Consider the following 17,145-nt stretch of genomic DNA (forward strand, 5'->3'; position numbering starts at 1 on the left):
TTCAAAAGATATATTTATCTTTCTAAAACTATATGAGAATATATAAATTTGTAATCTTAAACTTTTTTTCGGATTTTCTTTCTTTTCAAAGTTTCAAAAAACACAGAAAATTTGTTTATTTTCTGATTTTTTTAAACACAAAAAAAAAGAATAAAAAATAAAATAAACACTAAAAAAATATGTCTTTTATATTTGAAACTACATTAAGTCTGTTACATGTACATTTTTTATAATAGACATTATTTTGATATCAATATATTTTTAACAACTAATATGTATTCTTTTTTGTTAATTAGAAATAGTTTTAAATATAGAAGGAATCTCTCTTCTACATAATAGAATTTACCTTTAAATATATAATTGATTAATAATAATTAATAGCTATATTTTTATATGAATGTCAAAATATGTAGTGTACACATAATATTATTGAAAATATATAATCTAACTGCCTTTTTTATTTTTTTGGTGTAGATTGTAGAATCTAACTAGCTAGGTACCATACTTGTGTTGTAGTTTATACGGAGGTGGTTTGGGCCTACTAGCTAGTAAGTACTTTTTTTTGTTGGGACTAGAGCTAGTAAGTACTTTAAACATTTGAGCCACCTAACACTGATCCCTAGAATCCTTTTCCAGGAACCTGGGTCCATGACCAAAACATCTTTTTGGGCCCAATTTTTCTTGGTTGTTTAACCCAATATTAGCTCAATTAATTCTCTGACAAAAAGCAAATCAATTAATTCCGACCAAAAATATTTACTAATTAACTTGAGTACCATTTGTACCTGAGGAAAGTTTTTGATGCTGACAAATATATCACGAAATAACGAAATTAAAATTATAATCATAAAAGATCAGTTCCGTATAACAAAACTATTCAAATCCTAAAAAACTATCTAGAAATCCAAGATTATCCTTTTTAACCTAATCCAGCCTATCTTAATCCTTAACCCTTTATCTCCGAAAAAATTCATCCTCTTCATATTGCCATCATCACCACTGTCGTCCCCACTATTCTCTTTATTCCACTTCATCAACGATTTTTTAACCAAAACCAACCTGTATAACCAATTAATACTGAGAAGAAACAGATTTCTAAAACTAAAGAATCAATAGGCGTTTCCATTTCCAGAATCATACAACATTCTCATAACCTCGAACAACATGAAAGCATCAACACAAGCGTATTGAACCTGTTTTGCTGTGAGCCACACGTTATCCCACGACTCCGATTGACCTTCAAAGGCTTCTCAATCTCCAATCTGTGCACTCTCTTCGCAAGCCTCTTCATCTCACTCTCCCCCAGCATGCTCTCTGCCAGACCATTGTCGTCGCTTCCTTCTGTTTATCACCACCATTCTCCTCCTTTTCTTCATTGAAGAAATCTTAGCTTCCCTTTTCTTCTCTTTATTACTGTCTTCGCCGCGTCCTTCGGCCTCGCTGCTGTCGTCGCTGCACCTGGAGCAGTTGGCGCCGCCAAGGCACACGCAACGACGGAAGAGAAAACAGAGTTCGACATTGATCGATGAGGTTTTGAGCAACACGAGAATCGCTGTGATTAAGACTGTGAGAGAATTGATGCATGCGCATCATGTTGTGTTTTCTATGCTTTTTCATATAAGAAATCAATTCATAATGTTTAATTATGAAGTGTTTTTGGTGCTTAAGTTGGAAATTGCTTTTATTCCTTTGATTTGATGAATTTTGTAGAAAATAAGAGAAAAAGAAGCAAAAAGTACAAAACAAGCTCAAAAGAAGAAAAGAAGAAGTTTTGGACACGCTTTGAAACTTAGGATATGCTTTGAAGCCTTAGGCCACGCTTTTGAAAGCATGGCCCCTGAAGCGTGCCAAGGGCGTGTGGAGTGGCGTGCACTATGGCATGTGAACCCAAGTGCGGATGGGCGTATATGTGGCGTGTGTGTGTGCTTAGCGTGCACTATGGCATGTGAAGTGGCGTCTCTAAAACTACACGCCTTCGAGCCCCCAAAAAGTGCAATATGATCATGTGGAAGGCGTGCCTGAGAAGTGGCATGCTGGGCAACTTCCTAGAGGACAAATTCTTGCAATCTAGGCATGTGGAGGGCGTGCAAGAGAAGCGGCACACTGGGCCACACTTCAGCCACACTCCATAGTGGACACTGGATCTGAGGGTACAAATCACTATTCTTTTAGTGTTACAAACCCGACGTGTGGCTGGCGTGCCTGGGAAGTGGCACGCTGGGCCAATTTTTCAGAGGACAATTTCCTGTAAACACGCAAGGTGACCTCTTCACCTTCAAAAGATCATAACTTGAGATACAGAGGTCCAAATGACGTGCTTCTAATGGCGTTAGAAAGCTGACTTTCAGAACTTTCTAACGATATATAATAGTCTATAGTGGACACTGAATCTGAGGGTGAAAATCACTAATATGTCAGCGTTGCAAGGTTGACGTGTAGCCAGCGTGTAGAATTTCACATGCCCTTGAACCTGTAAACACGCTAGACTGACCTCTTCACCTTCAAAAGAGTATAACTTAAGTTAGAGAGATCCAAATGACACGCTTTCAATGGCGTCAGAAAGTGGACTTTTAAAACTTTCCAATAATATATAATAGTTTATAGTGGACGTTCAGTTTGGGGCCGCGAATGACCCCATCTTTCAACATTGCAAGGTTGGCGTGTGGACTGAAGTGCGGAGTAAAGTAGCACACCAGACCAACTTTTCAAGGAGAGTTCCAAACCTTTAAAAGCCTAAAGTCTCACCAAAGTACTATTTCAAAGGCACTCCACATTGAGCCACTTCTACGACCTCAATTCCTTCATTTATTCTTCAATTCTTCAAGTCTCCAATAAGAGAATAAAAACTTCACAAGTCCAACTTTCAACCAAGTTGTAACGACCCAACTTCTAGCCTGTCATGACCAAGGCTAGTAGCCAGGTGCTACTATTTAGCTGACTTTAGATACTTTAGACCATATATTAAGTGTATACATATGAGCCTGTAGCGCTAGTCGAGAATCGTGTAGCTAGTCGCGCATGTTGGAATAATTGTAAATTAAGCAGTTAATACAAAAAACAGAAAAGCATAGCTTAGCATACACATATCACACATGAAAATGCCCGGAGGCTTAGTTCATCACAAAACACAAATTCATACTTAATTACTTACTATATTATGTACATACTCCATCTGTAATGCTTACAGGCCTCGGCTCACAAGAGCCACCCTAGACTGGGACCCGTTCTACATTATTAAATAAATAAAAGACCTAGCCCTCTAAAAAGACTACTCAAGAGTGAGGGCAATGACCACTACTACTACTACTACTACTACTACTACTGATGTTGCTGTTATTTTATCTCCAGAAACTGCTGTCACAATATGCTAAAGCGAGGGAATCACTTTGACGCGCCGGTGATGTTGCTGCTGCTCGCATCCTTTGTGGAGTCCTCTTCCCTGGTCTCAAAAGAACTAGAGTACAGATCTGCCATCATCTGGTCAATCCACGCCTCTGAGCTAAACTCGGTTGAAAGTGCAGAACCAGAGCTTTCAGGAACCCATAGCCCCTGGAATCTTGGCTCAGCTATAGGGGATGGTGGTGGAGCATCGGGCATAGGTACATCAGAAACTACTTGATCCTCTTCAGGATTGAACCATGGTGGATACTCAGGTATGTCAATGATCAAAGATTTCGGTTTTGGCTCTGCCATATTCAGAGGGTAAGGCGGAAAAGGATACTGGCCTCTGCCGGGGTGAAGCTCGGATAGCAGTGTACCATAAGGCATGTCAGGGTCAAACTCCTGGCTGAGCAGAGGGTGAAAGAAAGGACGGTCGAGAAGATAGTAGGTGCGTGTACGCGGACTACCCCAAAACACCGCGCTCTCCGTCGCGGGGTCCACGTATCTGCCGTACGATGGGTACTCAAAGAAGATCACGCCGGTCCCCATCTCCGGACATGGGAAAAAGGGGGTGAGAACCTAGGGTTCCCAGTAGAGTACTATACGAAAAACCTAAGGAGATCCGCAGCCTAAGTCTAGTCGTTCATAGGGTCACCACAGTAATCAATCATATAAACAGATATAATTACAGTATAACAGTCACATACACAAGTAATCGAACACAAGCAAAGAAATGCAGAAACCAAATATGATGCATGTCTGGTCCTACGCAAGTCATGAGCTTATGCGTCGGTTGGCTACCCGCAGCCCGATGTTACCCGGCCCAAGTCCAGATATGGCTACTCCACTGGGTCGGTCGCGCACCGATGCTCGAAATACAATCGCGGCACTAATAAAGAATGGCTCAAAAATACAAGGTGCTCCCAGTGAGTAGCAGTCCATATGGCGGGTGTCCCCACGTTCATATAATCTCTGGCCAGGCGGGATGGAAGTCTGCTCTGCCAGGAACTTCTTAGCACCTTGGGGTTTACAGTTTCTTCTTCCGCGGCACATCTCAACAGAATTTCTTTCTAAGGGACTTCTCCTCCCTCTTTTTATAAAAACTTGTGCCCGGATCTTTCTTAAAATGTCTCAACCTTGTCACATTTTACCATTTTGCCCCTTTTTATTTAACTTTTCTTTTTACCGTTTTCATTAGGTTTTTAATGATGCTTTCACCCCTAATGTTATTATTTTATCATTGTATCTTCATATTTTTTTCTAATATACTTTTTTTCCTTGATTAATTTAATTATTTATTTTTAATTTGACTTTATGCCTGAAATTACTAATATGCCCCTAAGTACTCTAGTTTCTACTGTTTAACCTTATTTAGCATCAAAATTTTACCGAATTAATCCTATTAGTTGCCTATGATTAAAATTATTCCTAATAATTTTATTAAATGCCAATTTTCACTCTAAGGGACCTAAAACCAAATTTACCATTTATTAATTTTATTTACTTATTCTAATTACTACTTTTTACCGTTTTACTTCTAACTTTTACTAAAGCTTTTATTTAGGTCTGAAACTTTTTTATAATTATAATCTTGACCCAACTAATTTATATAATTACTATTTTACCCTTAATGATACTAAATTCAGAATTTTACTTATTTTTCATTTAAATTATATTTTTGACTCTCTTTTTATCCAAAAATTATCATAACACCCTTTTTACCCTTCCTCTTTTGTTCCATAGGATTAAAATTATTTTTGTGAATACTTTTTAACTCTTTTCTACCATGATTTTCGTGCTCTTAGTGACTGAGATTTCAGAGGTGCAATTTTTATGTTTTTCTTCACTTTTTGTGACGTCTAAAACTTGAAACTTAAACCCTAAGCGCTTCCATGTTTCCGACTGTTTTCACACAAAATCCAGAGGCAATATAACATTATTTTACACATATTTATCAAGCCAAAATAGTGGTAACTCACAAAATTTCAAGAAATTCAAAACAAACATAAATTCACCACAAAGCGGCTCATATAAGCACCGAAAACAAGCACAACCATACTCTAGCTAATCCTAACCGTTACCTCTTATGTAATTCAGTTAATAAACCTTTTTCACACTAGAAAACGTGGATACAAGGGCAGAAACACAGCTGGTGGTGGTGAGTTTCATTTTTGGGCCTAAAGTATCGCAAAACGTCAGAATTTAGCCACTGTGAGCTCGAAACTCCTTAACTCCCTAGGCGTGCTCCATGGATTCTTCAAGAGAAGTTCTCTATACATAGAGGAGAGTAATGATTCATAATAGTTACTGTTTCTTTTAAAAAGAAAAAGAAAAGGAGAAAGAACAAGAGTTTACCTAGCCGAATTCGGTAAAAACGCAAAGATTGGTGAAAACGGACAAGAGTTTGTACTTGTATGGTTTGAGTCCTTGAAGAAAACTTGGAGAATAGTGTATAAATGGTTATATAAGGGGCTAAAAACGCAGGTATGGTGTGCATAATTTTCTCTATTTCTCCTCTCTCATTTATGATTCTTATCTCTCTCTTTATGGTAAAATGTAATTGAATTTTTGCTTTCGTAATTCCTTAAATAAAATCTGAATTCTAACTTAATTAAAGGTGGCAAAAGAGGGCTGAAAAAATTAGAGAAAAATGGGCTGATATCAAGAGAGAAGGGGCGTGATTTCGAGGAAACACAATCAGCGTCATAATGACGTGTTTATATGCAGTTAACCGCGGTTAATTACTCGTGGTTTAAAACACAACAGAGAGGGGTGAGAGGCTGAGATAATCTCGGCCTAGAGGCTGAGAGATGGGGGCCGAGTTACTTGGATAGTAAGCAAGAGGATTCGGGGCCTCTAGGAATCGTCTGCGGAATGCTAGACAGAAATTCGGTTCAGATAACTTTTACCGGGCGTTAAAACGATTAATGGCTAACAATTATTTTTAAAGAGGTGAATCATAAAGGGATAGCTAATATAAATCTAGAGACACATTTACTTGAGTAGAAATTACTTTTACCACTGGTTCTGAGGTTTCCAGTTACGAGAATTTTTTTCGGTGCACGCACAATCGTCACTAAAAGTGTTTTTGCGGCTCAAAAATTTCTGGTGTGGTAATTAGCCAATGGTAAGATAGTATTTAATATCCATTAGTCAAATTTGACTTAGAGGGATTAATTACTCTCATAAAGCCAAGTTTGACCTCGTAACTCTCTTTTTTTATTTTTTGCGAGAAAAATCTTTTTACCGATAACCTGGTTCTTACACAAGTCCACTCTAACCTTCATCCAAGCCATAATTCACAATCAATCAAAGCCTAAAGACCCACTAACAAGCAATCAAGGCCACAAAAATTATCTAGAAATAGTTAGAAAATTTACATTTGATGTAATTTGAATTAAATTTCATTTAAATTTGTAATTTAGAATAGCTATAAATAGGATTTTAGATTCATCTTTTAGACCACCACCTTGGAGGAGAGTCTTCTCACCCTCATTCTCTTCTTCTCTTCCATTTTCTTTCATACACTTTTTTAAATATTTTGTTACGAGTCTCTAACTCTTTTTATTGGAAAAGAGAACTCTATTGCAATTTAATGGATTAATTTATTTTCATTATTTATCTTCAATTCTTTCTTTCTTATTTCTTTAGAAAGATTTTTCGTTCTTCATTTTAAAGATTCAAATGTCTTGAGAGAGAATTTGAATCTCACATGAATTCCATGAGAATTGAAAGAGGATTATGGAATTGGGGCTTGAAGATCTTTCTCCCAATTCTTATGAATTTGAGTTTGGGATTGATATGTGACATGTAATCAACTTATAACTTGATTCATAAAATTGTGCGGCTCTAAATTAGAGACTAATCTCCATCTCTTCTCATAAGCAATTATATCAAGACATTGGCAATTGATTAAGTTAAGAGAAATTGAATTGCCAAGACATTGGAATTCAATTACTTATAATTTGCCAAGAGATTAATGAATGCATGATTGAAGAGGAGATGAAATTTATTAATCTTGACAATGCAATATCGCTTGATCCCAATCCCAATGTTCTTTTCATTCTTAATTCTAGTTATTTACCTTCTTACACTTTACTTTCTTACACTTTATTTTTCTGTACTTTACCGTCAATTTATTTTCTTGTCATTTTATTACTTTTATTTACTTCTTGTTCCTTAATTACTCATTATTCAAATATGGCCGTCTAACTAAAATAATCAATTAACTATTGTGTGTTTAATCTGTTTAATTTTGTGGGATTAACACTCATTCACCGTGAATTTATTAGTTGATACTTGATACGACTAGGGGTGTTCGCGGTGCGGTTTAATTCGATTTTAAGGAAAAAGTCATCCGATCCGAACGCTTAATTTATGTGCGGTGCGGTTTGGATTGGATGAACCTTTTTAGAAATTCGATCCGATTACAAGCGGTTTGAATCGGTTTGGATTTGCGGTTTTTTAAATAAAAAATTAATTACATATAACAAATCTCAACATCAAATTTTAAATAATCAACAATGACATAACAAGTCTTAATAATATCTTAAAAAGCCAACGATAACATAACAATAGAAATAAAATTATAAGTTAGTTAAAATAAATAAATAAATAACATTTTAAATATAAAATATTTATTAAATAATAATAATATATGAATAATAGAAAAATGTATAACAAATTGAACATGTTATAAGTATAATTATAAATATAATAATAAAATAATAATATTATAGCACATTGTGCGGTTTGGATTGGATTGGATCGGTTATGAAAAATAGATTCGAAATCCGATCTAATCCAACAATTTGTAAAAAATAGAATCCAATCAAATCCGAATTAGTACGGTTTTAATTGGTTTTCGGTTTAAATTGAATTAAATAAGCAGTTTAATTTGGATCGATTTGAATTTAAATACCCCTAGATACGACTCGATGCACTTACCGATAATTCTACAGAATATTACCTTTATAAATTTCGTATCAAGGATTGACGAGCCTTGTGCTAAAGGAAGTGAAGGAATTGATCGAAGGTTTGCCGAAGTAATTTAACGAATAGGTTTCGAAGGATGAAGCTGATGAAACAAAGAAGTAGCTTGAAGAAGCTGGTGCCAAAAAGGGTTAGGGATTATGTGTTTGTTTGGGTATTATTATCTGGAATAAAAAATATTTTTTAATAAAAAAATATTTTTTTTTATTTTTTAGCGTATTTGAAAAATTTTTAGTAATAAAAGTAAAAGTAATAAAAAAAATATTTTTTTGAGAAGTTATAATTTATATCTTTTTTTAAAATATTTTTTTTTTCTTAAAAAATAATATTTTTCATATAATAAATAAACAAAAAAGTACTTTTATATTGTTATACCCAAACATAATTGATAAATAAAAAATCTATTATCTATTATATATTAAATATGAATAAAGTAGGATTTATCAACTTGTAAGATTTGTATTTATTGGCCATTATTAACATGTGATATCACGTTATTAAAAAATACTTAGTAACATTTGTTTTGAAGTATTGAGACAGAAATTAGAAGACTAAAATTTAATATCATGTTTATTGGTTCAAAGGCTGTTATTAAAATTTCTGTCTCTGTCATAAAAATTTCAATATTTCAATACCTTCAAAAAATGGAGACACATAGAACTAAAATTTTTAAAAATAAAGATTAAAACTTTAATAACATTTTATACCTAAAATATCTTTATTTTAATTAATTAATTTTAATTTTATATTTTGTACAAATTAAATTAAAATTTTATTCTTATTTTAATTTCTTTCTTATACTTTACACCAAATAAAATATTAAAATTTATTTCAATCTCTATTTCCCCACCAAACTCAAGGCCTAAGGGATATGTTCTAGACTTCTAGACAAGACAATCCTTGTTGGGAATTTGTGGCTTCACATCTTAAAGTGAAAGGAATAAACTCTCTAGCGGACAAAGTACCATCCAAGATTTGTGTCTCTACTCTCCTAGTCATTTTGTTGTCCTTAATAATATTTTTAAGATATTAGTTAGATAAATAAATTTATGACAAATTTATAATATATGGGATTAGTATTTTTTTTATGAAACTAAAAGACTATTCTATTTTAAATACTTTTAGAATAACAAAATTTTATGTATTCGATTTTAAATTTCAAACAAATTTAAGTGTTTACTAATAGATTATTAAGATACAAACCAAAGAAATTTATGAACAAAACCAAGTTAGTTGTTTACTCTTGAGATTAGCGAGTTTTAAAGGTACTTGTACTTGTTCATATCTCATGCACAAAGCACAAACCTTTGATGCATCTCTTATCAAGATTTGCCTTGAGAACAGTGTCTACCATTGCAACCTTGTCATCCAATCTTTCATGCCAAACACCAATGTTGTCTTTGTTTCCCACAACACCCTTTAGTAGTGATCCCCATTCATGGAACATTGCTATTTCAAGATGTCTCAAGAATCATAGAAACAAAGAAGCCATGATCCTTTTCCTCAAAATGAGGAACAATACTATTCTTGTTAGGCCAGATAACTTCACCTATTCCATTGTACTCCCCTGTTGTGATCATCTGGGTCTTGTTTATCAAGTTCATTGTGAAATGATCAAGCTTTGTTCGGTTTCAGACACTTGTTTGTGGACTAATCTTATGCAGATGTATGCAAGTTTTGGTGTTTTTGAAGATGCAAAGAAGGTGTTCGATGAAATGCCTGTTAGAGACTTGGTTGCTAGAAATGCTTTGTTGTCTAGTATCTCTAAGTGTGGGCTGAGTGATGACTGCTTCAATTTGTATAAACAGCTATTTGAGGAAGGAGATTTTGGTGATGAGTATACTTATTCTATTGTTTTGAATGCGCTAGCGTCTCAGTCGCAAGTGGTGGAAGCAATGCAAGTCCATTCGAATGTGATCAAGTTGGGGTTCTGTTCTGATGAGTACATTTGTAATTCTTTGTTGGAGTTGTATTCTAAGCACAGTTTAGTGGACTCTGCAATGGCATTGCTTGAGGAGTTACCACATAAGGATGCGTTTTCATGGACAACTATTGTTACTGGCCTTTCACAAAGTGGAAATATGGATGATGCTATCTTCTTGTTTCATAAAATGCAGTCATCTGGTGTGGAGCCTAACTCATTCACCTTTGGCGGCTTGCTTAGCGCATGTGCCGCCACCAACTTGCTACAGAGAGGAAAACAACTCCATGGTCTTGCCGTGAAACATGGATTTGAAGATAACTTGGTGGTGGGGGCTGCAATTTCGGATATGTACTTTAAATGCGGCGAGATGGACCATGCATTGATGATGTTTAAGATAATGCCCGAGAAAGATATTGTTGTTTGGAATGGAATGATATGTGGGTATGCTCAGAATGGTGAAGCAAGAAAGGCCTTGAATGTTTATGATGAGATGATGCTATTAAGTTCATCATCAGCATCCGAAATTTCGCCAAACGATGTAACTTTCACTGGTGTGCTTAGTGCATGTTGTCACAGTGGTTTGGTGAAAGAGGGTTGTGAATACTTCAGCCAAATGATTCATAAACATAGGATCAAACCCAAAATAGAGCATTATAATTGCATGGTTGACATGCTTGGAAGAGCAGGGTTACTTGAAGAAGCTGAGGCTCTTATGCTACAAATGCCTTATAAGCCTGATGATGTAATGTGGAGTACACTATTGGGAGCATGCAAGATGCATAGGAATTTAACAATGGCAATGAATATATCTCAAAACCTTCATATTAATGGACCATGGAGTTCTTCAAACTATGTGCTGCTTGCAAATTCTTATGCCAATGTTGGTGAATGGAGTGAAACTCAGGAGGTTAGGGAAATGATGAATTTGAGGGGGCTTAAGAAAAGTTCAGGATGTAGTTGGATTGAAATTGGAGGCTACCTATATCCATTTCTTGCTGGGGATGATAAATCACATACTCAAATTGAAAGAGAGCATCATCATGCTTTAAAGAGCATGTGTATTCACATGCATGGAATATATGAAGAAAATAATGTGCTGAATTTTGATGCTAATGATGATTGATGGTTCAAAATAACTTATATTAATACCATTGAGCCTTTATTGTAAATTTATTTCATGTCCTATAGGCTATATTTACATGTTCTATTTTGGATTATATTCACTAGTATATCAATATATTCACTTTATTTATTTATTTATTAAATGTGTGTAAAAGTAATAAAAATGAATTAACTGATATGAGTATGACAAAAGTCTTATTTGGGTTGGGCCTCATGAAGTAATTGTTGGTACTTTTAAAAAGTTTTGAGAATCTGTGCAGCTGTGCTATAATATAATAAAAATTAAAGCAAAAATAGAGAAACACTACATTAATGTGTTTAGTTTTTGGTCCAGGCCTAAACAATATTTTCGACCCAAAAGAGAGGGGAAAAAAGAAAAAAAAAAAAAAGCAACTTTCTTTCAACGTGTTAAGCTATACTTAAGCTTAACCTTAACACTTCATTATCATTAAAGAAACAAAGACAAAACAAACACTATCATTATTGGGTTATTTTCATCTTAGGACAAAACTAAGGAGAGAATGGGATGGTACATATGTGCATTCAATGTCCCCTTTTCTTCTTTTGAAGTGTAAAAAATAATTTTAAAAAAGTTACCTTCAAAATATATATCTTCTATCCTTTTGATGGGTATCATTAAATCAATAAAAAAAAATATTTTTTTAATATATTTTTTTTATTTTTTAGTGTTGTACCGTATCCTAAAAACTAGGAAACATCCGATGTATAACTCGGCCACGTTGTGAAAATCCAAATTCACACTCAACGGAAAAAAAATAGCATATAAACGTAACTCCCCAGAGAATTTCGGATTGCGCCGAGATTCACTCAAACCAACCGTTACGCAACTCACATCTTAAACCTATAAGAGCAATGAGATCAAACATACAGAGATAGACTTCATTCGCTGAAAGCCATAAAGACTTCAGAGCCACAATTCTACTTCAGAATTATATTCTCGACAATACACACTTCTTACTTTATTTATCTTATTTATTTCCTTTACTGACTTGAGTGTCGGAGTCCCTTTTGCAGGTACCACGCTCGGGTCTAGATTCACAAGGGTGACGTCTGCTCAGCCGAAGCTACCTGAAGACGAGGCTGACAGCAAGTCGAAGCATAGCTCGGACGTTGTATCCTTGTAAGAACATTTGGCGTCCACCGTGGGGCCCTGGTTAATTCCACCTCACCCCAAACTCAGTTCCTACTAACGCACATCTTCTTTGTTATCCTCCCTTTTTTCCTTGCAGATAACAAGAGTATGATGGACTATTCGGAAACTCATCAATCCAGTCAAGCCCACGCCGATCTTCTGGCCGCTAATGCCGCTCTCCAAGCGGAAAATCAGAGAATGGCCGAATTGCTGGCGGCAATGCAAAACAAGGAAGATCGGAAAGATAGCAAAAGAACAGACGCTGAACAACACGACGAACATCAATCGGAATCCAACGCAAAGACTGGGGAGACACCCCCAAAAAATGGAAGACGGTGAACCAGCCATGACCCTAGCACCATATAAGGGGATCTGGGATCCTAAAGTCCACGTCACCAAATTTGAGTCTATGATGTTCCTCAACAGTGACTCCGATCCAATCTTATGTCGATCTTTTCCTACGTTTTTAGATGGAGCTGCCCTATTATGGTTTTCTAACTTGCTTGCAGGATCCGTAACCAGTTTTGATGACTTCGCCAAGATGTTCATTAATCATTTTGCAGCATCTAAAATCTATGTGAGGGACCCGGATTATCTCAGCACAATCAAACAAGGGCAACACGAAAGCCTGAAGGATTACATGACGCGCTTCACTATAGCAGCCATAGAAATCCCCGATCTCAACCCGGAATTTCAGCTACATGCCATAAAAAGCGGTCTCCAACCCGGAAAGTTCCAGGAAGCTATAATTGTGGCAAAACCGAAAACACTGGAGGAATTCCGAGACAAGGCCACCAGACAAATTGAAATAGAGGAACTCCGTGAAACACGAAGAAACGAACGACTACCATCACGGAAGAAAGATGACAGGCCGACGAGGTCAAGTAACAGAGATTTTAAAAAGCCTTCTAAACTAACACCGAAATTTGATTCATATACCAGGTTCAACACCAGGAGAGAGGATATCATCAAGGAGATACTTCACAACCGACTTATAAAGCCACCAGTCAAGGCAGGGACATACCAGGATCAGAAATACGTGGACAAGAGCAAACACTGTGCATTCCATCAAAAGTTCGGCCACACCACAGATGAATGCGTCGTGGCCAAAGACCTACTGGAAAGACTAGCGAGGCAAGGGCTACTAGACAAGTACATCGGCTCTAGAAATCGGAAGGACATAGCTGAGGAGCAAACCGAGATATAGCACGGAACGCAAAGACAAAGGAACATACCGAGACCCGGTAGAAACCCCTGCCTCGAAAGGAATCATAAACTACATTTCAGGCGGCTTCGCCGGGGAGGAAGCACAAACACAGCCAGGAAACGAAGCTATCGAGCTATGATGTCAGTGGAAGGGTCCAACCAAAACCCAACAATACCGACCTCAACAGCAAGTATCAGTTTCAATGACGGTGATTTCAAATCGCAGGCACCAAACTTGGACGATCCAGTAGTCATCTCAATACATACAGGAGAGCTAACCATAAAGAAAGTTCTACTTGACCCAGGAAGTAGCGCCGACGTTCTTTTTTATTCTACCTTCAAAAAGATGCAGCTAAGTGACAAGGCATTACAACCATCAGGAGGAGAGCTAGCAGGATTCTCGGGAGAAAGAGTTCCTATATCAGGTTATGTATGGTTAAGGACAACACTAGGAGAACCCCCAAACTCCAAAACACTATACGTCCAGTTCTTGCTAGTCGATTGTGCCAGTCCTTACAATATCATCCTAGGACGCCCTTCTCTTAATTCATTTAGAGCTATTGTTTCTACTATTCATCTATGTGTCAAGTTTCCCTTGCAGGATAACACAGTAGCAATAGTCCATGCCGACCATAAGGAAGCCAGACAATGCTACAACGCGAGTCTGAGGAAAACCACAAAAGAAGCCATCTCGAGGATCCATTCAGTGTACAACTCAGAAAACAACCCTACCTTGGCAGAAATGGACCCTAGGGACAACAACAGTTGCCCCTCTCCAACGGGTGACTTAGAAAAGATACAATTAAATGAAACAAACCACTATACTAATATCGGTTCAACTTTCTCTGCAGGAAGAAAATAGAACTTGGAAGACATTAAAAACCAATGTCGACTTATTCGCCTGGACTCCAGCGGACATGCCAGGAATGGACCCAAACTTCATATGCCATAAACTAGCAGTCAACCCCAACGCCCGACCTATAAGACAAAATAAACGTAATCTGGACACTGAAAGAAGAAATGCAGCAGCAATAGAAACGCAAAAACTGTTGGATGCTGGTTTCATCCGAGAAGTCCGATTTTCCTCATGGTTAGCAAATGTGGTTATAGTCAGAAAAAGGTCAGGGAAATGGAGGATGTGTATAGATTTCACAGATCTAAACAAGGCCTACCCAAAGGACTCGTACCCGCTGCCGAACATTGACAGGCTCGTAGATGACACCTCAGGTTACCAAGTGCTGAGTTTCATGGACGCCTACTCTGGATATAACCAGATACAAATGCACCCGGATGACGAGGTTAAGACAGCATTCGTAACCAACCAAGGTAACTTTTGTTACAAAGTAATGCCTTTCGGTCTACAGAACGCGGGGGCCACTTATCCACGACTAATGAATAAAATATTTAAAAATCAAATCGGACGGAATATCGAAATATATGTTAATGACATGGTCGTCAAATCCAGTTTAGAAAAATAGCACGAAGCCGACCTTCAAGAGATATTCCAACAACTCCGAACATACAACATGAGGCTGAACCCGGAAAAATGCATATTTGGAGTACAGCAGGGCAAATTCCTTGGATTTTTACTAACTAACCAAGGCATAGAAGCCAATCTCGACAAGTGCCAGGAAATCCTGAACATGCAATCACCAAAGACGATCAAGGAAGTACAACGACTCACAGGATGCCTAGCAGCCCTGTCAAGATTCTTACCAGCTGCAGCAACACGATCATATAATTTCTTCAAGACTATGAAAAAATCAGACAAATTTGCGTGGACAGAGGAATGTGAAAAAAGCATTTTCCGAATTCAAGCATATCTTGGGATCACCACCCATACTCAAGAAACCAGAACAAGGTAAGCCACTCTTCTTATTCCTTTTAATTACAGCTAACATTATTAGCTCCAAGATATCCAATGATAGAAAAGTTGGCATACGGACTAGTGATAACTGCTCGGCGTCTGAGGCATTATTTTCAAACACACCCGATCATAGTTCGGACAGGCTACCCTCTGCGACAAATACTATCAAAGTCGGACCTAGCAAGACGACTGACAAAATGGGCAATTGAACTCTCTGAATTCGATATATCCTACCAATCAAGAGGATCACCTAAAGCCCAAGCCTTAGCCGACTTTATCTCAGAATTCACAGTCAAGGCAGAACACATCAAGACATGGAAACTATATGTGGATGGCGCATCCAACGAAAGCGGATGCGGAGTAGGAATCCTACTTAGATACGACGATGGAGTACACGCCGAATAGTCAATCAAGTTCCTCTTTGAAACAACTAACAATCAGGCCGAATATGAAGCCCTACTAGCAGGCTTGAGGTTGGCCAAAGAAGCAGGAATCTCCAACCTAAGAGTACACTGTGACTCACTCCTCGTAGTACAACAGGTAAACAGTCAATTTTAGAGAACTAGGAAACTTCCGACGTATAACTCGGCCACGTTGTGAAAATCCAAATTCACACTCAACAGAAAAGATTAGCATATAAACATAACTCCCCAGAGAATCTCGGATTGCGCCGAGATTCACTCAAACCAACCGTTACGCAACTCACATCTTAAATCTATAAGAGCAATGAGATCAAACATACAGAGATAGACTTCATCCCCTGAAAGTCATAAAGACTTCAGAGCCATAATTCTACTTCAGAATTATACTCTCGACAATACACACTTCTTACTTTATTTATCTTATTTATTTCCTTTACTGACTTGAGCATCGAAGTCCCTTTTACAGGTACCACGCTCGGATCTAGGTTCCCAAGGGTGACGTCTGCTCAGCCGAAGCTACCTGAAGACGAGGCTGACAGCAGGCCGAAGCATAGTTCGGATGTTGTATCCTTGCAAGAACAAGTGTATTTAATAAAATTTTAATAATAAAAATAAAAATATTTTTTACATAATAAATAAACTACAAGTACTTTTATATTGTTATATCCAAATATAATTGATAAATAAAAAGATATTTTATTAGAATATCTTTTAAAAAAAGATAACTCTAAACAATTTTAATTAATTTCTAAGCATATTTTTATCTATAATATTTCTGTCTCATCGATTATCTTACGATATATAATCACATAATATTTAACAACATTCTTTTTTTAAATATTTCAGGTAAAATCAGAATATCTAATAAATTTATCACTAGATCACACCAATATAGGTGAACTTAACAATAATATATGTTATTTAATGTAAAAATATTATGTGTATATTAAAATGGTTTAATTATTCTGTTGGTTCCTATAGTTTCACGAAATTTTCAATTAAGTCCCTATACTTTTTTCCCTTTTAACTGAGTCTTTGTACCAATTTTTTTTTAATTGGGTCCCTACAGGTTTTTTCC

General features: G+C 36.5%; 2 protein-coding genes across 2 annotated transcripts; both read left to right on the forward strand.

Annotated features, from left to right (window-relative positions):
* LOC107606477 (pentatricopeptide repeat-containing protein At2g34400) lies at positions 9,882-11,420 on the forward strand. Its single transcript, XM_016308539.1, has one exon. The coding sequence runs from the start codon at positions 9,882-9,884 to the stop codon at positions 11,418-11,420; it is 1,539 nt and encodes a 512-aa protein (XP_016164025.1).
* Positions 12,742-13,779, forward strand: LOC107606476. The gene has a single exon (XM_016308538.1). It carries the CDS (start codon positions 12,742-12,744, stop codon positions 13,777-13,779), a length of 1,038 nt encoding a protein of 345 aa, XP_016164024.1.

This window comes from Arachis ipaensis, chromosome B07 (genome assembly GCF_000816755.2).
Source record: "Arachis ipaensis cultivar K30076 chromosome B07, Araip1.1, whole genome shotgun sequence".
In the NCBI taxonomy this organism is placed as follows: domain Eukaryota; kingdom Viridiplantae; phylum Streptophyta; class Magnoliopsida; order Fabales; family Fabaceae; genus Arachis; species Arachis ipaensis.

Excerpts from the sequence above, each read along its gene's own strand:
- LOC107606477 (XM_016308539.1), top strand. The coding sequence starts at position 9,882 with ATGAGGAACAATACTATTCTTGTTAGGCCAGATAACTTCACCTATTCC.
- LOC107606476 (XM_016308538.1), top strand. The coding sequence starts at position 12,742 with ATGCCGCTCTCCAAGCGGAAAATCAGAGAATGGCCGAATTGCTGGCGG.